The sequence below is a fragment of the Epinephelus fuscoguttatus genome, linkage group LG1 (genome assembly GCF_011397635.1).
Source record: "Epinephelus fuscoguttatus linkage group LG1, E.fuscoguttatus.final_Chr_v1".
In the NCBI taxonomy this organism is placed as follows: Eukaryota; Metazoa; Chordata; class Actinopteri; order Perciformes; family Serranidae; genus Epinephelus; species Epinephelus fuscoguttatus.
Window position 1 is genome coordinate 40483720 of NC_064752.1, and position 22360 is coordinate 40506079.

Genomic DNA, 22360 nt, shown 5'->3' on the forward strand with positions numbered 1-22360 from the left:
TGGAAGTCATCCAACACTCACCTGAAAACGATGTGAGCAGATTGCGTCTGTCTGATGATGCGTACCTGATTCAGCAGTGTGACGTCAGCAGGGTAGCCGCGGATTACAGGTAGTGCTGAGTTGCTTCTTCTTCTTCTTTTTTTTTTTTTTTCAAATATTCATGTACAAACAACATGGTTTTGAAATCTTTGCCTTACATCGCACAAACGCTCCATTTCTTTGTCATGAATTTAAAGGGCAACACCACCTAAACTAATAATTCCAGTATGTTATTTCCTGGCCCACATAAGTTCAACCAGTATTTGTGAACATGAGCTACTCTTTCTCAAAGCTAACAACCAGGGCAGAAAGTCTAAAATTTGTGATGTCATAGGGTATAAAGTCTGGAGCTGCTCCATAGACAGAGAATGGGAGACTGGTTTTGAGGATCCACAGAATTTTGTTTCTTTTTTTGCTTGTTTAGATTTTATTTCTGAGTTTCAAACACTTTAACAATACACAAATACAGACAAAAGAAATACAGGACAAAGAAAAAAGATGATGACAAAAACAAAATATTAAAACATGAATAAATAATCATAATAATAGGAGTAATAATAAAATTGTTAAGAAATTATGAGAGAAAGGATAACACACTGCCAGCTAAGGGAAATAAAGTTCAAGTATATGTCAGTTCCTACTTATGTCCACAGGAGGGTTGAAGCTAAAAGATAGCATCCATGGGGTAAAGACCATGGGTGGTCAAGGAAGGTCCAACAGACACCTAGTGTCCTGGCAGATCAAAGCACAGTGTACAGTCCAATGCAAGGAGGCTGTGGTTCATCAGCTTGACTCCTTGAGGTGGGATTTATAGTTGTGCAGCAGATCCTACGTCATTGTGCAGTGGTGTGTCTGTCTCTCTGCAGTTACGACCTCCAAAACACTAGTTAGTGTCTTGGTTTCTGTGACGTGCTGTAAGGTTTAGTTGATTCAAAACACACCCAAAACACATATTAAACACACATTTACATGGCTTAATAGCGACAATTTCAAACACAAGTACACAAATCAGCTTCACTATAGATGAATTCGGCGAGCGATTTGTGTATGCCGCCATCTTGCAGCGGCGCCATTGCTGCGGTGACATGTGTCAGTCATTAATTCATTATGCTGTCATTGTGAACTGACTCTACAATGACAGCATCATGAATAGCTGGATTGATGATGTTACATTAGCAAGCTAGCAGCGTGACATTTAATCATTATGGACAGGCTACGTGACCATCACATCATATTGAAGGCGATCAGTATTGATCGCCTTCAATATGATGTGATAGTCGTCTAAAAGGCGGTGTAAAATTTGCTCGACCCATCCGGAGCTCAGTTAATTGTGACCCTCAATCAGAGACCTGTAATTGCCGTTTTTCTGGTCATCGGAGGCCAGGCGATCAATAAAATATTCTTGAATACCTAAAACAAAACACAAACACGTGTTGTTGTTGTTTTTAGTCACGTAGCCTGTCCATAATGATGTCACGCTGCTAGCTTGCTAACGTCAGCACACGTAACGTATGCTAACGTTATATTACACAGTGTTTAATGATACAGTCTATTGTCTCCCTATTACTCTAATCTTTCCTGCTTATCGCTCAAACAATGATTAATTTCTAAATTAATATCGGTACTCATTTAAGATACCTTCATCAGTTACCGGAGGCCACTGTCTAACATCATCAGTCCAGCTATTCATGATGCTGTCATTGTAGAGAGTCAGTTCACAATGACAGCATAATGAATTGATGACTGACACGTCACTGCAGCAATGGCGCCACCGCAAGATGGCGGCATACACAAATCGCTTGCCAAATTCGTCTATGACTCGCAGCATTCACAGACAAACACTTGTCTTTAACCGGACACATTTTCCCACAAATACAACATGCTAATGTTATTAGCATAAGGCTATGGCATTTTACATTGTATAAATTAGCCTAGTGGCTAGCGATCTTTTCCTCTTCTCATATAAAACAGCAACATTTAACAAAGGTAACGGCACATAATTTGGCTCCATTACAACTCACAACATTCACCGACAAAACAACTGTCATACTAAACATGTTTTCCAAACAAATACAATATGCTAACGTTATTAGCACAAGCCTATGGCATTTTACATTTTATAAATTAGCCTAGCAACAAGAGGAGATTTCCTCTGCAAATATGAAGCCAGGATAAATCACAATCAGGACTTAAAATGCTATTTTTATGGAGGCTTTATTATCTTCACAATTTGTTTTTTCTTATCTGTTAAATAAAAGTAAAAAGAAGCTTTGTTTCCACTGAGGGAAATGGTTTTAGCTTACAAGAACAGCACAGAGGTCTGCATCACCGCGACATGTAGTTACATCTCTGGGGAGGTGCATGTCAGGCTACGGCGTAGGTGCCATAGCTATGGCCGTCGATTCAACGCAAAAGTATAAATTCCACATTACTCGCTTGATATGTTTGGTAAAAGGTCCCCAGATTTTAGAAAACTTGATGAGGGAGTTAGACAGAGTGTATCAGATTTCTTCATGATGTAGACAAGAAACCATGTAATTTGTAAAGCAAGGAGGGGGAGCTAATTTCCATTCTCACAAAATAACCCTTTTTGCTATGACTATATCAAACATAAGTTTTTTTTTTCTTTTTTTATAGCCAAACAGGCGTTATCCTATATTAGTTCTGACGCAGAAAATGTACCCATATAGACCTACTCAGAACATTACCATAGGTGCTCTCAGTGTCATCTTTCACCATTTATTGTCTGTGGAGCAGACTTTATACCCTATGACATCACAAATTGGAAATTTAGCACTCTAGTTTTTGGATTTGAGAGAGATTTGTTAATGTTTACTAATATTTTGGACTGTCTTAGACCATAAGAATAACATATGGATTTTGAAAATGGGCATAGTTCCCCTGTAAGGGCTTTCTAATAAGACAGAAAGTCGTTATGAAACACACTAAACCTATGTTTCACTTACAAATACTTGGATTTGTGTAAGTAAAACTTTCCAAGTAGAAGAATGTTATATACCATGAAGTCATCCTTGCTGTTATCCACGATGAAGCCATAAACAATGTTCATTTGAGAAAAGTTTTTAAGTTGAAAAACTTTGGGGGAAAGCTAGTCGTGTACATGAAGTCTTAAAGCTACTGAATACATACACTGGAAAAATAAATGATGGGTAGTGGCTGAGGTGCATTATCACTTAATTCAAATAAGCCTTTGAGTTACATGACAAATCTTATATTTACAATGGGTAAATTTCACACGCATAAGGCAAGATTCTCTAAGTCCTTTCCAAACTTCTGGTTGAATTCAATTTGTACATGGATACATTTACATATCAGTATATTTTGAAGAAGTATTTCCTGTAGCTACTAAGTTACATTGATTTTATTGATATTGTTTATTTATCATGGTGAGATACTTTTTTTTTATATTTAATTTAATCTATTTACTTTTCATGTTTCATTTGGTTGATAAATAATTTTTGAACACACTGGGATCTAAGTGTACAAAGATGTTCATGTGTCCATGACCAGCTGAATGTCTGATCACTATTTTCAGTAGGGTTACAAATCTGAAATAAAGTATGTTAGACTTAGCCTTAACCATGGCTTCGCAGCTTTGGTCAGTTTGTTTTAAAATATCAAGTTTCTGATGTACACCCTGTCATATGAGTCTCTCCTGTTTCTGATTCACCTATTCTACAACTCTGATATCAAATTTCCTCATCATGTTGGGGAACTGAGCTGCACTGTTTGCCAAGTCAGCCACTGTTGACATTTATGCTACTCATGATAACAAGCCTAATATGACAAACAAATGTGCTCCAACCCAATGGGGCCTACTTCACATTAAGGAAATAAGACACTCTATATGCCATTTAACTGAATATTTCATTATTGTGTCCTCAGATATTACAGGTAAACCTACACTACACCTGTTTTCCCAGCCTCCTAATACAATTGATTTATTATATTGACAAAAAAAAATGTAAATGTGAGTAGAAAAGCCACTCATGATTTTGGTGTAGAAGAGTGTATTTATAAATAAGGCTTTGGCCCACAGAGAACCACGAGAATGTAGGCTGATGGATTACTCAACAGGCCTACTGAGCACAAGCCGATGAGCCCAGGAGGTCAGGGGCCCAAGAGACACAAAATGACTACATAAAGACATAAGACAAACATAAAGAGACACAAAATGACTACAAAAAGACACAAAACAAACATAAATTGACACAAAATGATTACAAAAAGACACAAAACAAACATAAAGAGACACAAAATGATTACAAAAAGACACAAAACAAACATAAAGAGATACAACATGATTACAAAAAGACATAAAACAAACATGAAGAGACACAAAATGATTACAAACAGTCATGTCCAATGACTTGTCTGTGCCCAGAGGGCCATTGTCTCATTCTGTTCATGTCCATGAATGCCTATCTCAATTGATGCCTATCTCTATTGATGTCAGTATCTATAACCCCCAAACTTGGTTTATGTTAATAAATAATAAAATATTGAAATGATCATAGGAAAAGCCTTTAATGAAAAATAAATACCTTGTTGGGGAGAAGAGGAGGAGACAGAGTAGTACACTGTAAAACCCCAATCCATCCATGACGCAAACTTTTAATGTTAAGTCTACATAAATGCCCCGGACCATCAAAATGACATAAAAACTTTATGTTTACTTACAACAAAAACCCGTCCCTTGTAAGCTTCACACAAGTTTGGTGTTAACTCAACATTTTGTTAGTTTTGAGTTAATTTTGGGTTGACAGAGCTGATCTTGCCTAATCAGTTAAGGCCAATAAACAACATTATCATTGTGCACTAAACATATTGTGGCAGATGGAGTTTCCCAGCATGCTGCGAGACAATGTGTTTAAGGCCATTAGGAGAAGAAAACTGTCTAAATGTGTTCTAATTTACTCATGTTACCCATTACACAGTGATAAATGTTTATAGATTACACAATGGTTCTAATGGGTGGTGAAAGACATTTTGCACCATGAGTTTGTATACATTGTTAGTGTATATTAGAGTGTTGAACATAAAGTTGGGTTAAGGTGATTTAAAAGTCATCTCTTAGCCTTATTTTAGCAATTGGAAAACCTAAGCTTGCCACAATATATTTTTATAGTTCCATAAAATTAAATGTGAAATGTGAACTCAATGTTTTTATGTTTATATGACACAGAATTAAATGCTTAAACAACAACAATAAAAAGCTATGTTAACCTGATGTAAACTTCATGTCAGACAAGGGTCATGTGACACATTTATTTTGTGTCACGTGTACTTAATTTTTTTTTATTACTGTACTGTATTAAACTAAAATTTTTGAGTACAAGCATATACATATATACTCACATGGATATACACAGTACACTTGTTAGTCGTCATTCCTTATTTTCACCGGCAGATGGCGCTAGATAACCGAGTATTATATACACTCGAAAGGTAATGTAGGAACAGAACTCTGACCTGCTCAGTGCAACCACGTTATCAAGTATCGACTTAATTCAGTTCAGATGCTATCTATAATACAGGCCATGCTCTTCTTCACTTGACTTTTTCCTCTTAATTAAGTATTAGCTGTCTTCCAGTGGCGCCTGTAGGCCCCCTGTTTTGATATCGTCGTCCCAACTAGTATGAAGTCTTTATTTTTATAAGCAAACACATGTCTGATGAAATACTTTGATTAAAATGAGAATAATTCGGTGGTTTAATAGTTTTTGTGCTTTTACGGCATGTAAATAGGCAACCCTGTGACGTCTGTGTAGGTAGGTACGTTTTGAAGTACGGCATTGACCGCGTGGGCGGAGTTGTTATGTTGACAATGACATGCAACGGGATATGCGGTAAACAAGGTGTCTTAGATCGAGCGCACCCAAAGTAGTAGGACAAGAAATGGTAAAAGACGTTTGGCGCGGCTGCTAGACGGACTGCAGACGGCAGAGGGAGAGGGGAGCAGGTTAAACCGGCGGTTCAGCTGCTTTCTAGTATTTTCTCTTGGAGAAAAGGCCGAGAGACATTCGTACGCTTACTAAGAGAGAGTTGGTGCGGTTTTATTTGGGGTCTTTCCTCATTCTCTCGTCGGCCGTCTATCGAAGCTTGCCCTGCGCAGGCAGACGGAAATACCTTGAAAATGCCTCCCATCGAAAATGACACCGGGAAGAATGAACTCAAATCTCGGATACAGCAGCTTATTGACACAAACCAAGTGATGGTTTTCAGTAAAAGCTACTGTCCGTATTGTGTCAAGGTAAGGTATTTATTTTAGGGAGGGGGCAGAGCTTGCTTACGCCGGCCGGAAACTTCCATATTCTCCCGCGAAGTACACGGGCTTGGTCTAATTGCTGGTTTTTCCTTGTTACGATAGTGCAGCCACCGACCTCGCTTCGCTGGAGGCTTAATGCCGTTTTTAACATTAGCCAAACTACACAAAACAACTAGCGTCAAACATTTTTGGCATACTTACTGTTTACGCACTGTTTGCTGGAGATAATATCACCCCAGAGCCTCTTATCTGAATGTGGTTACTTCTTAGTAATGTTAGCGCATGTTGCGTAATTTATAGTTCATAGCTAACTTAACATCTAATTAGACCTCGCGCTTAAGGCTCATTGTCAGTTCGGCATACTTCCGGTTTACTAATGAACACTTGTTCCCTTGAAGTTCACACTTTTTTAATGTGGTTTCTTGTAGCTAAATTCTGTCTTCCGCCAACATAGATTAAAGGCAGAGGGTGTTAGCTAACAATTAATAGGATTATATAATCTTATTAAAACAAATCTATAGCATATTTGGTGACTAATAATTGTAATGAAAGGTGTGGAGTGTTTCAGTATTCAATTTAAAGGGAATCTGCTAATAGGAAAGGGCGTTTCGGGTTTCAGTGGTGTGTTGTGTATTTGAAAAATGATGTACCATGTGACTGAGGAAACTGATATATCATTTTGTTTGTTTGTAGGTGAAAGACTTGTTCAAAGAGCTTAAAGTCGAGTGTAATGTGGTGGAGCTGGATCTCATAGGTAAGATGGAGATGATTTCTTTAGTATGCATTGTAAATTTAATGCTACAAGTCACGTTTCATTTTGTTACAGTCTGGTACATTAGTAACACTAACTTTACCCCATTTATTTATAGCATTTATATAACACTGAATGAGCACTGAATACATGTTTGACAACAGATCATAATGTAGATAACAAATATAAGTGTTTGACTCTATTTGTGAACAATCATAACCCATAAGTGGAGGCTCGTGTGTAAACAGATGATGTATGATAGTAAAACACAGCTGTAACAATATAAAATACGTGTTTATAGAAGCAGTTATGTTGATATTGTACCCTAATAAACAGTTAAACATGTCCTCATATTTGCTTACAACCACAGTAAATGTCATTATATGTTATAACCATTTTATGTTATCCTTATATTGTGCTTATTGATGCTAAGCAGCGGGGTGGAGGGGTTAAAGTGAAGCGTTATCACCTTGCTTAAATTTAAAATGCTTTGTCGTGGTTGAGTTTGAATCCACACAGCTGCAAAGTGTCCCCCATTATATAGCGTGGATGTTGTCTTCTTGTGCAGCAGCACAAAACATGCTGAGTCACTCACTGAAGATACCTTGGCCCTGAGCCATATCTCTGTAAACTCTAACCTGCTCTGTCTTGCAGTTAAAGTCTTGCTTATATGCTGAAGGAAGTAAGGATGCTGATGCTTTATGAACTTAATCACCATAAAGAATATGATCAATTAGAATATATATATATATAAACCAAGAGAACTCCACTTAAGGAAATTACTTAGTGTGTAAGCACTTAGGCCCACAAATTTCAGCTAGATGGACAATACTAAAATTTTGGGGAATAACTGCTGTGGCAAAATTTGACCGCAAGAGGAAATTTGACTTAACCACAGTCAGATTCTGTAAGACAAAGCCATAACTTTCTGCTGAGGCATAAACGAGCATTTCCACTGATAGGGGAGTGCAGGATTTTAACCAGCCTCTTAGCAAGCACAGATCCAGTTGACTTCCAGGTCTAATAAATGGAAATATTGATATATTGTACGTGTACTAAGTTGCCATCGTGTAAGCACAGAGAGATTTGGAGGTTTGCTGATACAAAAAAAGATTAAAATAAGTGGAAGAAACATTTCATGCCATGTCATGCTCCCCCTTTTATTTGCACGTTATTTGCGTATCAATCAGTATGGTGGTGCTTTAGGCAGAGAATCTAAATGGATGCTTAATGGGGAAGAAATACAAATGATACCCAATGAAAAGAAGATGAGTTGAAGTAATTGTTAGAATTCAACCACCCTAGTAACTTGCACTTAAACAACATTAACCCTTCTGTCCAGAGGATGGAACCAACTACCAGGAGATGCTGCTCGAGATGACCGGACAGAGAAGTGTTCCGAATGTCTTCATCAACAAGACGCATGTCGGCGGCTGTGACAAAACAATGCAGGTGAGGAGCAAATGTTTGAATCTATCTGACTGTCTTAAAGAGATTTTCTTCTTTGATGCACAAAATCCTACATCGCTGCAAATCTTGCATATTTTCTTAATACATAATTGCCATGAAATTTTACTCAATTGAGTGGCTCATTCAGATGCCTTTTTACTGTGTATAAACGAGCCTGTTTGGACCAAGTTGAAGCTTAACCCAGTAGGATTTATTTGCATAAAAATATCCCATAAAGCGCAGAGTTTATTCTCTCCCAACTCAACACAGAAGAGTACTGAGTAGATCTTTCTCACAGCAGATAAAACGGGAATGAAACGGGTTTAACCTAAACATCTAGGTGTGCCAAGGAGTCATGCCAGTCAGTCATGGCATGCATGTTCCTTCTTGGCAAATACTAGAAACACAAGGAAATGGCTAACTGTGATCATGATAATGCCCTCTCAGGTTCCCTGCTGCAGAGGGATGATGGGCCTGATGAAGCAAATTGTTATTTTGTCTTTACATAAACAGCGGCTGCACACCATTTTTCTGCACAGCTTGGTACAGTAAGTAGTGGCATGGGCAGGCAAACCTGCTTAAATGAGTGCAGGCAGCAGGTATGACAGTGAATTTCTATCAGCTGATAATCAAACTGCAACATGTAGTGTAGATGCTGTGGTAACTACTGCCAAGAGAGGGACGGTACAATAACTTTAGTTCGGATTCACCCACCGCAAGCTATCGGCTCTTTCCACCTAACAACCAATAACCTGGAGCTTCTCACACACTGAACTTGTAAGAACCCTTATAGTCAGGGGTATTGAAATAAAATTCAAATTACTAAAATTCATCCCAGCAAAAGTCTGAACATCATGTCTTAATTGCGTCCCATAGCCCACCCCTATATCTATGAAACAAAATCAGACGCATATATTTCTCTATCCAGATAAAACCTTCACTCTGTCAGGTCCGCTAGGTAAGCAAGAGTGCCGAGTGCAGTGTAGTTGTGGGGCAGACAACAATGGGAAAGTGATGCTAATATTGGTTAATACGACAGTATTGTTAAATTACAGGAGAGCAACAGAGCAGAAGGTACATGAGATGTGCTGTTAATATGCTGTTGGTATACGTGGCAGTTTGTTTACATGCCACATTGAGCTATTGATTCAAGTTAGCATTTGTGGCATGTACTGTTTTATGTGCGTAATTGAAATAAAGCATAAGTCTGGTTAGGTTACAGGGTGCATAGTATCATCAAGTTTTCTGTAGACATTCTTGACTCATTTCGAAATGTCTGCTGGCTAATGCAGTGTTGCATATGATGTCACAATCGCTGGATAGTACATCAGCTAAATCGAGGCCCACATTAACAGGACATGGCTAAGAAAAAGCCTTGCCACAGCAAATAATGGCTTCGCATTTAGAGAGCAATGCTCGTGCTGGGGCACTTGTGAATAATAACAGCTGTTGTGAGGAAGCTCTGATGAATATTTGATTGTTTTTAGTCATTCTAGCTATATTTGAAATGAGTTGTGTGTATTGTCACTACAGGATTGACCTACAGGTGCTGTATTGATGCAAAATTGTGTTAATGCTTCTGTCAGGCTCATAAAGACGGCAGCCTGCAGCAGCTACTGAGCGGAGAAAATGAATCTTACGACTATGACCTGATTGTCATCGGAGGAGGATCTGGAGGTCTGGCCTGTTCAAAGGTGACACAATTACACACATTCACAGTGTTACCTAAGCTTGCATACAGACTGCAGAAACTTATTAGTAAATTACAGATTTAAGTAATGTTGCAGTAACATTGGCTCTGTTGGCAACAGGAAGCTGCTATATTGGGGAAGAAAGTCATGGTACTGGACTACGTTGTGCCTACACCAAAGGGAACAACCTGGGGTAAGATACTTCCACTTCCACAACACTTCGTTAGCTACAAGTGATGCTTAATACATTCAAATCTAATATGGTCTGTAACTGGCTATTTCCACGTGTTAATGTGTTGTTCTGTGGTGATCAGGTCTCGGTGGAACTTGTGTGAACGTGGGCTGTATTCCCAAGAAGCTGATGCACCAGACGGCCATGCTGGGCACCGCCATGCAGGACGCACGCAAGTTCGGCTGGGAGTTCGATGAGACAGGTGAGGGCTCAGAGCAGCGACCCAGGAGGTCACGAAGGGGGGACATCACACCGGTTTGGCGCGGTAAATCAGAAGCAAGCTTAGTCAACAGTTACTTGTTGGCATTCCATTGACTCTACTGATGGGCTTCTGTCTGTCTGTACTCAGTCAAGCACAACTGGGAGACGATGAAGACGGGGGTGAACGACTACATTGGCTCACTGAACTGGGGCTACAGGGTTGCACTAAGAGACAAGAATGTCAACTACGTCAATGCGTATGCAGAGTTCCTTGAACCACACAAAATCAAGGTAAATGAGTACTTGTGACATGAAGGAACCTTGACTGTACTAGTGCAGACGCTTAACTGGGATTTCTGGTTTGGTTCTAGTTTAATGAGACTTGACAAACAGCAGTTTCTATAACTATTATAAGCCGATTTTTCCCTACTGCCCAAGTTGCTATCCCAAAACTCTACACTAATCTTGATAAGCTGTCTGCTTTGAAATGTTGTCCAGCCTGTGGTAGCACCCTATTTTTTTAGTTTTCTTTCTCTGGAACAGGCTTTGCTGAACATTTAACATTCATCTTTGGCTGCCCTTGTTGTTGCTTGCTTTTCAAATCTTTTTAAATTTTTAAATCTTTCAGATTATTGCTCTGTATTCCTTGCTCCAACACTATCTCAGAGCTTCTGTTTGTATTTTCTGACAGGCAACAAACAAACGAGGAAAGGAGACATTTTACACAGGGGCTACGTTTGTCTTAGCCACAGGCGAGAGGCCACGCTACCTGGGCATCCCTGGAGACAAGGAGTACTGTATCACCAGGTAAGAGCACAATGCCAGTCACATGGTGGCTCTAACACCACCAGCCCTATCGAATGACAGGCTGTGTTACTGGAAAACCCCACCCAAAGCTCATTTTAAGACCAGAAGGTGGGTGCAGCATGTGTCTGCACAAGTGTCTCTTGCCCCAGTGTGTGATGTCTGAAAGCACCCTTTAATGATCTGGACGCTTGTATCCTCTGCAGGTGGCTTTGCCTCAGGGCACCCATTAATCTCCCAGCTGTCAGAATTGTTTTGTAAGATTATCCTCAAGTGTGTTTGGTGATTATGCTGTTGTTTTTGGAAACTTACAAATGGCTGCCCACCTAGGCCCACAAAGCTTCAAACCAGAGGTTGTTTGACATAAGATACAACCTTATCCTGGATGCTTCTGTATTGACAGTATTTTGTAAGGTGTCCTATGGTGTTGCGTATAGTTAGGCATGTTCATTGTTGGCAGAGTTGGTCTTTAAGTGTGGAGAGAGGGGTGTCACTGTGGAGGTGCTATGGCAGGAAGGTGTGGACAAAATTAAGACCAGTTCAAGTTTAGTTTTCAGACAACAGCAGCATATGTTATACTTGGAAAATGCATTGAGACATTTGAAAGGTTATGGTTAGCTGTATAGCACTGCAGCTTTATGTTTTACACCCACTCTGTTTGATATCGTCTGTGTCTGTCTGTGTTTTTTTTTCCACCAGTGATGACCTCTTCTCGTTGCCTTACTGCCCGGGAAAGACCCTGGTGATCGGAGCATCGTATGTGGCTCTGGAGTGCGGTGGTTTCCTGGCCGGCCTGGGTCTTGATGTGACCATCATGGTGCGGTCCATCCTGCTGAGGGGCTTTGACCAGGACATGGCCAACCGTGCCGGAGAGCACATGGAGGAGCATGGTGTCAAGTTCCTCCGCAAATATGTCCCTACTAAGGTGAGTATTAACTAGAGTGATGGATAGTGTTTTAATTGATTCAGCACTTTAATTCACACACACAGAAGCATGGCGCATGATTGTGTAAACATGGCCAGCTGCAGGTGAAACTTGTATAACCCATTAAAGATTATAGCTTGTGCATCAAGTCCATTTTTTAATTTTCCAATTTAAAGAAAGATTTATTTAACAATTTAATCTTAATTAAGGAAGCCTCAGAGTGTAGCAAAGGCAACTGGCAGTCAGCAGACTTTGAACCTTGAATTGTACAGTATCAGATTTATTGTCGAACCCTCTTGCATCATAAGTTTATCTCCCATCTTAGCATTTGACATAAGCATAAAGACCCTCTCCCCTCTGACCTTCCTGCATCTGTGTGTCAGATAGAGGAGCTGGAAGCAGGCACTCCAGGCAGGCTGAAGGTGACAGCCAAGTCCACTGAAACCGATGAGATCATCGAGGGCGAGTACAACACTGTATGTACTGATCTATCCGTTCCTATCTGTTATTGATGTTACTTTTGTAGAATACTTTGAAAGTTATTCGTGATGTTTTTTAGGTAAATTGGGTGTTCAATATGAAATAAATAAAAAAGACATTTTTAAATAATTAATTATTCAAATGAATTTTGTAAAATGTATAAATGGACCAACAAATTGTAAAATAATTGAAGAATTTATTATGAAAAGGTTGTAACACTCATTTTTGTAATAGCTGGATTTTATTGGACATCTTTTTTTATTTCATTGTGAACATTTAAATTCAAAATATCAATTTTCAAAAGTCAGTTTTTGTTTCATATTTTTTTGTTTTACTTCATGTCACATTTAATTTCATAATGACACTTTTTATTTCATGTCATTTTTTATGACCATGGGGTTGTCATCACTCCCCCCCTCTTTTAAACACGTTATTTTTATCCCCAAGAGTTTTATATAGTCAGGCCCTACTGAGCTGTGGTTGACTCTTACTTAACCTCACCCTGACCTCTTTGCCCTAACCCTAACCACCTCTGACCTTGACGTGTCAATGTAACGAGTACTAGCCAATCACTGCACAGTAGGGCGGGATACATTACAGGAGAAACATTCTTGAGGGGGAAAAAGTTGTGCCTCTTAAAATAGTAAGCTACTAAAATTAGCCAGCTGGCTCCTGTCAGGTAGAGCAACAATAATGGTAAAGTTATTTTGACTCAACATCTGGGCTGTTGTTGTAAATATGCACGGATAAAGTTAATCTCTTTAGCTTTTAGCGTTAGAAGCCTACAAATGCTACCAACCTAGCTGACTATCTAGCCAGGCTGGTTTGTGATCTTGAATTATCACTCAGTATCAGAGTGAAGAGTTAATGTTAGCTACCTGTAGTTTTAATCTGCAGAGTTGTATGTGTCTTTCTCTGAGGAACATCTTGAGAAAAAAGCTAGCTGCTGCCTTTAACAGTTTCTTTACTGTGACATTGAGCAATAATAAACGTTCACAACCCCGCCTAACTAGTCAGGTAGGTAGCACAGACAGCCTTGTTAAGCCAAACACACCAAAAGGAGTCATTAGTTTCCGTGTCTCTGTGTTTATTTACAGTAGCAGTTAGATGGTTGATTCAGAAATACTTTGACATTGTTGCTCCAGCTAACATGCTAACTGACTAAATGTGGTAGCAGGTGGAGCTTGCTTTCTCAAGAGGCAGGGGATACGTGACTGGCTGAAAGATGAGAAGGCTTTTTCTACATGATCAGTGAATTTCTGATTTTGATGTAATTTGTTCTTTGCCGTTTTTATGTTAAAAACCAAAGCTAACAATCAGGTTTTAGTGCCAGTCTCAAAAAGCAAGAGAGCTACCATGTTGTTCTGATGTTAAGCTGTGACACAGTGTTGATATCAGACAGTGGAAAATGATCCAAGAGTGGAAATATTCCAAGTAAGATATTAATATGTTGCAATACCTTTTTCTTTTCTTTAGTTTTTACCTCTTGTGTTTTGTCTCAAGCCTCCTGTTCAGCCATTCTTGTGTAAATAAAATACCAGCAACTTCCTTGCAGGAATGACTCGAGGACTTCCTTTAAACTACAAGCCATTTCTTTGTTCTGCAGGTGTTGATAGCAGTGGGCCGAGATGCATGCACAGACAAGCTTGGCTTAGACAAGACTGGGGTCAAAGTCAACCCCAAGTAAGTTTATTATCTCATTGTATATATTTTTTTCACTACATACTGGTATGACCATCCCTTTACAGGGGGTGGCCTGTGCCTTTAAGACTCGTGGTACAGTCATGGTGATTCAGCAGTTATTGTCGTCCCACGGCTCTCTGCAGGGGTGGTGTGTGAGTGCGTTGAGGGATTTGGTACGGAAAGAGGAGGGGTGTCCTGTACAGAGTATCAGCTGCTTTGTAATGCCATAAAATGAATTATCTAAATCTAAGAGCGTTTCATGCTGGTGTCATTTGATGCATTGTCTGCTTTTATATTACCAGATTATATAATTAGGCTCAGTTTGGGTTGATGGTTCGCATCATGCATTTTCTATTGTCCTTTTTAGTATGCCTTAATTAGAAAAGCAGCGTTAAAGTTGTCTTATAAAGTTGTATGTTTGCAGTTAATGATTTATTCCAACATTAGAAACATTGAAAAAGTGGCCTTTTCTTTGAGGATGCTGTCTCGCCTCTGTTTTGTGAATGACTGAACGGTTCAGCCTATGAGGTCAGCAGGGATTAAGACAGCATGAGGCCAGCTTAAAAGTGCACTCAGTGGGTCACATGTACCCAGTCTTATGACCTTTATAGTATTCTGATGCAGCTGACAAACAGCCAGAGGACTCACTGGGTTCAGGGGCCATCAGTAGGTTTGCTTGTTCTGCTGCTGTACAGTGTAAATATATGGCTTATATAATACTACAGTTATGTTTCTCCATCCTGCCCTACATGACCAGAGGGGCGCTTGAATTGATTTCTGCCTTGTGATGGATACACAGCTGTTATGTTGATCCTTTGGCTAAATATCCAGTTTACCTACAACATGTCAAATGAGTAGGAATAAATACTAACACTGAGTAAAGATTGTTAATCACAATCTGCTCTCTAGGACTGTTTTGTTGGCCAAAATAAATGTAATTCTTTGGTACAAAAAAGGCATAAAAAAAATAAAGTATGGTTTGTTCTTCCTCACTGACCTTTCCCTATGTCCTCCAGGAACGGAAAAATTCCAGTGAACGATGAGGAGCAGACCAGCGTGCCCCACATCTACGCCGTCGGAGACATCCTGGAAGGCAAGTGGGAGCTGACACCTGTAGCCATCCAGGCTGGCAAGCTGCTGGCACGACGCCTCTATGGGGGCTCAACAGTCAAGGTACATCGGCACTAGGATACACTTAGACCTACCACCACAATAATAACTCCAAACACCAAAACAGACAGTCTATAACAATAACAAAGGGGAAGTCAGGTGTTGCAGCAGCACAAAGATAGAAAAGTCCAGATAAAGAGGAAGTAAAAATAAGTAATAAGAGGTATGTGCAAATAGAATAAAAATAGAATTGTGTGATTGATTTGTTGTATCCTGAAGAGAAATTTATCAGTGAAGTATGTCGAAAACCCCAGTCCCACTTGTCACACAGGTGATCCCAAATGAACTGTTTTTGTCACATTCAGAAACATAAGTGATGATTTAGGTGTGCTGCAGTAAAAGAGGTGAATCTTTTACAGTTTTTTGCCTTTTTTATTAGTATTTAATTTGGATTATAGAATTAGAAGAATTAGTTTTTAGTTTGACATTGATACCTTTTTTGATCTCAGGTGTAACTCTCTAAATCTTCCGTGAAAACCTGATCTGCTGTATTTACTGTAGGTTATTAAAATACTCTGGAACCTTCCATAAAATGCACCACCCTTCAGTTATCACTGGAATATTATGCGACATGTGCCAACACAAGACTTAATTTCCCCCGACAAACAGTAATTAATTGTGCATGTTTGTGCAGTGTGACTACATCAACGTTCCCACCACTGTCTTCACCCCACTGGAGTATGGCTCCTGCGGTCTGTCAGAGGAGAAAGCCACTGAGCTTTACGGGAACGAAAACCTTGAGGTAACACACACACACACACAGTCATCTGAATAATTTATCTATCTGGGTCACCTGAGTGTGAACCTTCTGAGAGGCTGGTGTTAAGTGCATCTCCAAGACCAGAGCTCTACTTTATAATATAGGCTCTCAAAATCAGTGCAGTTTACATGAATAGATTCAGCTGCAAACATTTTTTCAATCTTTCCCCTTAATTTGAAATCCCTCACTTGTCTCTAAAGTCTAAAGTATCTGACTCAATCAGGCATGTTGGTAAATGTTGATGCTCTCACATAGGCTGAGGTGTGTGTGCCTGCATTTGACCAGTTAAAGAACTCATCCAGTTAGATTAGTTTTTTCTATGGTTTCCTGCAAGATGATGCTTGCAGCCTTAATGTGCCTGTTACATGGACGTGTTTGTGCATGTAGATTGGTCAGAATACCAGCTAGAAAGAATGTAGTGTATAATTACATAGTTTACAGTAACATGAGCCCCTCTGTGCAGCCAGAGGACTGACTGCAGATTTAGTTCAACAACAGAACATCCTTATTTTTAATGTTTAAGGTTCGAACACACAAAAAAATGCCTATCTAAGTATAATTAATGTGACTGAATGTTGAGCTGATGTTATTAATTGCTTATATTAATGTGGCTTAACTGTTCACACTGTAAGTGGCCATCACTGTGTTTCTGTATTCAGGTGTTCCACAGTCTGTTCTGGCCTCTGGAGTTCACTGTGCCCGGCAGAGACAACAACAGATGCTACGCTAAGATCATCTGCAATAAACTGGATAACGTACGATCGTTACTACTTTTACATGCAGTATCATGTCAAGTCTGAGCCTGTAGCATCCAGGAACTTGTCCCTCTTGTTGTGTCACGTGAATGATCATGTTGCTGTAACTCTGTCACGCTGTAGGATCGAGTCATTGGATTCCACTATCTGGGTCCAAATGCTGGAGAGGTGACGCAGGGCTTCGGCGCAGCCATGAAATGTGGTGTTACTAAGGAGCAGCTTGACGGCACCATTGGCATCCACCCCACCTGCGCTGAGGTAAGAAGAAGTAGTCGTTATCTTAAATACCAGTCAAATTTCTGAAAACTGTGACGTTTTTTGTTACTCTATCAGACTATGTTTGCCCTCTTGAAAAAAAAAACTAACAGTTACAAGGACATGTTACTGTGAAAATCCAGCAAACTTTCTAAAGAATACAAAAAAAATTGCAGTAGTGCAGACAGTGCAGTAGCAGAGCTGAGATGATGTGGCTTGGTAATGTAGCAGGGCTTAGTACCTCCTCTTGCTCCTCATTCAGATTCAGGATAGTTTTTAGCAAATGAATAATGGCTGTTTGTTCTGTTCATGTCCAACAGATTACTGCGCGCTCTAGAAATTCTATCCCCTCTCATTACTCGCCCAAAAACATTGTTAGAAAACCACTATGAGCCATATTTTCCTCTGATTCCTCATGTTTCATATAAACATCACATCCCAAATACAGTTGAAGTCAGGGTGAGGCTCAAAACCAGAGCACTAATGCGTGCGTAACACACTCACTGACCGTTGCCATGTAAACGTGTCTTAGTTTAGAGTTGGCCTGTGGGTAGTGTGGCTAACTTTAGGCTTAAGTCAGTCTTTATTTCTGTGAAACTGTCTGTGCCTTTTATATGAACTTCATTGGAGTCTGGATTTAGTTTTCAGTTTGACATTAGTCTTTTTTTCTGTTTTGTAGTATCAAGCTAAAATCTAAAAAAGTGTCAGAACTGTCTAACCTGTATGAAACCAATTGAAGAGCAAAAGGAAGCCTGGCCTTGAGATCCATGTGAAATATTTTTGTGAAACTGGCTCCAGTACTTTACAAAACATTTCACAGCATAACAAAACACTGCTGTTTTTCACAGCATGTTGCAATAACATTGTGTTGACTAACCAGTGAGAACGAGCAGGAAATGACAAAACGCCACAGTGCAAAAGGCTTTTTGCTCGACAAACATGCTGAAATTATACAAGAGGTGGTGTATGTATTGTATGTAGATGTCCTGCCTGTACATGGCAGGTTGATTTGAAAGATCTGAATTTGCATATATGTGGTGAAAACAAAAAAAAAAAATCACTTTGCACTTTGATTAGCTTTGTCAAGGTCATGAACATTTGCTTCCTGCTGAAATTTTTCCTGTTCCCTCACTCAGCTAGCTTTTCACTCTAAATCTGTGTGAATGATCTTGTTGTGCCTGACACAGATTTAATCAGGATACATAAAACAGGGCAGCCACAGGCAGAGGCTTAAAGTATTAACATGTCTGTTTTTAGAGGCCTCACATTCTTTTTATCATGTAGTAGAAGAGCCTTTTTAATCATAGTTAGTTTTCTGCAGATTGTACGTTAAACGAGTATTTAAATTTCTATTCTGTGTGTCCACTGTACTGCACGCTGTGCATGAATTCGCTTAATTAAAGATCTCAGCATTTCACATTCATTATGTTAATGCACCAGGGTGATAATTGCAGCAAATTAAGCTGCTCAATTGCCTTGTTTCATGTTTTACATTACTGGCACTTCCATTTTTAGTACCAAGTTCGGCCCACGTAGCTTTATTTTGGACACTGTTAATTTAACCATGTTGTGCCTGTGTCCATGTTGAAAGTCCTTTTTGTGGAGCAAAACATGAAGCCACAGTGTTCACTTAGAAACCTCTTTCTTGGAATAGCGAGTTTTGTACTTTACAGTTGTTTAAGTCCAGTTAGTTCAAAAGATTTCCATTGGGTGTTCTGAAACTTGTGGTTAAAGCTGCGCCCCCTGACGTGTGTTTCTCCTTATCCCTTTAGGTCTTCACCACTTTGGAGGTGACCAAGAGCTCCGGTGGAGACATCAGCCAGGCCGGCTGCTGAGGTTAAACCCTGCTAGTTTAGCGGGCTGCTCTCATATTAGACTCTCTTACCAACCCCTCTCATCTCAGTTCAACCTCTAAGCTCAGCTTCACCTCCAACTGCTCAGTTTACAGGGCAGTAGTTTCTCAGGACAAACCTAACACCACGGCCAGCGTCGGGACGAGTGAAAGCACTCATTTAGGCTCGCTGAGAGCTCAGAGGTGACTGAAAGAAGCCAGAGCTGAGGATGTGTAAATCTCCAGCTCTGGCTGAGGTCGTTTGATATGAGGGCAGCCTGCTGAACAGCGGGGTTACTCTGCTGATGTTTCTACTGGACTCCAACAGTGTGTCTTTCTCAGAGGAGCACCATCACACACACTGCTGCTGAGTATGTGTGTGTGTTTGGGCTGTTTGTGACGTCCTGGCCCGTAACCTGAATTACTAGGTGGGTGAGGATCGATGTATCTCTGCAGAAGCACCTGATGGTGGCCCAAACCCTTCGTCCAACCCCCAACTTCAAACACTTCTCATTCAGCCCCAGTACACAGATGGCATACAGCCGGAAATTGACTTTAGTGAGACAGATTTAAATTGGCACACAACCAGGGTTTGAACGGATGCACGGCTCTGAATTTGGTCCAGCTTGTGATGGAAACTTAATATTTAATCAGGTCTGTCTGAGTGTGTATAGAAAATATGTTGTCAACGTCTCTTCTGTTGAGCTTTCATCATTCCACACATATTCCTCTTAACATGTGTTTAGGCTGAATGTGAGGGTGATACATGTAGCTATCAATACCTGTCCTTGCTGTGTGGAGGGGTTTCTGCCTTAAAGAGAACTCCCTTTATCTCTACCAAAGTGTTTATCAAAACAAGTCTTCACAGAGATCAAGAGCCGGCAAACCTACAACTTTCAAACCTCGATGTGCTGCAACAAAACACTGTCAGACAAATTCAATGGAAAATACATTATGGATTGTACTGAAAATTGTGTTTAAGGAAAAAAAAAAAAAATTTTCACAAGTTTATAGTAAATTAATTTAATGCTTGTTTGTTGCATCTTGCTGTTTGACTCTGCTTTATGTGTATGTACAAGATATATTCAATCTTCTAGAGGACAGCATTCTGACTGCTGTCAGTGAGTGACATTGGTCATCTGTATAAATGACTTGTTCATTGGTGTCAAACCACTGTAGATTTCTTCTCTCAAGACTTAATAAAGGATGAATTCACCTCCAGTTTTGTCTGAATTTTTTACTTGTGGGAAAATAACCTCCCCCAAAATGTTTTTCCTTAGCACCCTGCTTGTCACATTCTTGAACAATAGCTGATGACGTTACTCTGGTATTTTCTTATTGGCAATCCTAAACTGGAAAACAGGGAGGACCAGAATAATATGTGATCTGGCTCTGGTGCTGCAGTGCAACAGGAGGGTCCCTGTTATTTAAGAAGTCATACAAACAGTCATACGTATTCCATTTTGCTATTAAGGTTATCTAGTGTGTATATAATAAAACCTGTTGCTAAGTGAGCGTGATTACACTAACTGGACCACTGTAATTTAGCACATTTACAACAACCAATAAAGACTTTATATGCATCCCCTTAACAGCACAAAAATAATACTTTTATAGGTGATTGCTGTAAATTTTTACATTGGTTAAGACTCTTTAAGCTACTTCTTGTTTGTGGTAATTGAGTTTATAATATGTGTTAATATTACAAAGATTTAGACTATGTTGTGCCATGTGGAGCCCAGGATGAAAGTGATCAATGCTAAATAAATAAGACGTTACAAAGTGTATGAAATTTTAATGACTGCACTGAGGGAAATATATAAATAAGTTAAAGAGATTAGTTAAACTGAATTTACTATTGTCACTTTTTTTAATTACACCTTATTGAAAACTGAAAAATAAAAAGGTGGACATCAGAGAGCAAAAATTGTCCAAAAAAAAAAAATACACAAGTGACAAACTGAAATTGACCAAAAGGGGAAAAAAGAGATGGCACTTATATCTATGGCATACATTTATGGCATATTATCAAATAACGGGTCATAATGAGACTTATTAAAAAAAAAATTGTTTATTAATTAATTTTACAGTCACATTTTACCTTTTTTTATCTTTAATGTTTCCTGTCAGTGATGTCAGTGCCTCTCACGTGACAGAATGAAGGTGCCCTTGGGAAATGTTCCATCATGAAATTAAAGCAGACCACTTTAACATTTGTAACATTTCAATAATGAAATAAATATTACTATGATAAAATAACGTCACAATAATTTGTTGAATTTCAATAATTCATCCTATTATTTCATAAATGATTGGTCCATTAAATATTTAACATTGATTGTTCCATTATTTTATATTAGTTCATGTGAAACATTTTGGAGTTCATGGGTCCAGGGGCTCTTGTGTCACTCACATCTCACTCTGCAATACAGCTTAAATAACAAAGACATGAGGTGGTTGGATGTTTTGAGTGCTGCTCATACACAGATGCAATGGATCAAAATCGGCAGCCTATTCATGTCATCTACATCAGAGAGCTGTGGAGAAATAATAGCATCATTTCCTCTGGGTGTCTGTGTGTCTGTGGGACTATTCAGCCTCCACAAGTGGCGGTCTTCATCAATAGCATCTGGGCTGGTGTGAAGCCTTTGTTGGCTTCACTGGCTCACATCTGAAAACGCTGTCACCTGCACAAGCTGCCATGACAACCCAGGCTTTGATGGGTTTTATTTGGCTGCTACCCATTTGATTGAGGACAATCTGTCAGTGATGGCAGTTAATTGATTCGCTGGTGTTTGTTATTCCAGTAGCACATAAAACAGAGGCCTGTTGGTGAGGCTGTGCTGAGGGGTTCAAAGCTCAGAGGCACCTGAGCTCCAGCTACCTGTGTAATGCTTGGCCACCTCACTTTATGTACACTTTATTTATGTCTTCATACAACCAAAGGAATGAGAAAGGGGTGAAGTATTAGACCACCAGTATCTCAGTCTACCAAATTATTAGGACAGTGCTCATCTTGTTGAAACACATATTTGTGCAGTAAAT

The 22360-nt window shown here is 39.5% G+C and overlaps 1 protein-coding gene across 2 annotated transcripts; it reads left to right on the plus strand.

The window, feature by feature from the left end:
• Positions 1-5956: 5956 nt before the first annotated feature.
• Positions 5957-20536, plus strand: txnrd3 (thioredoxin reductase 3). 2 transcript variants are annotated; one of them, XM_049579544.1, is made up of 16 exons: positions 5957-6313; positions 7022-7082; positions 8422-8531; positions 10115-10222; positions 10340-10412; positions 10534-10716; positions 10801-10943; positions 11344-11459; positions 12156-12381; positions 12765-12857; positions 14468-14544; positions 15561-15717; positions 16349-16456; positions 17134-17229; positions 17353-17487; positions 19257-20536. In XM_049579544.1, exons 1-16 carry the CDS (start codon positions 6197-6199, stop codon positions 19317-19319), a joined length of 1866 nt encoding a protein of 621 aa, XP_049435501.1. In that variant the 5' UTR covers positions 5957-6196; the 3' UTR covers positions 19320-20536. The 2 variants fall into 2 exon arrangements, with proteins under 2 accessions (XP_049435501.1, XP_049435575.1); XM_049579618.1 differs by having other exon boundaries at positions 5959-6313; positions 10534-10653.
• Positions 20537-22360: the final 1824 nt, after the last annotated feature.

Bases quoted from the DNA above. Each gene is read 5' to 3' on its own strand.
- txnrd3 (XM_049579544.1), top strand. From the start codon at position 6,197: ATGCCTCCCATCGAAAATGACACCGGGAAGAATGAACTCAAATCTCGG. The intron at 10,223-10,339 runs GTGACACAATTA...TGTTGGCAACAG, and splicing joins GAGGTCTGGCCTGTTCAAAG to GAAGCTGCTATATTGGGGAA. The intron at 12,858-14,467 runs GTATGTACTGAT...TTTGTTCTGCAG, and splicing joins TCGAGGGCGAGTACAACACT to GTGTTGATAGCAGTGGGCCG.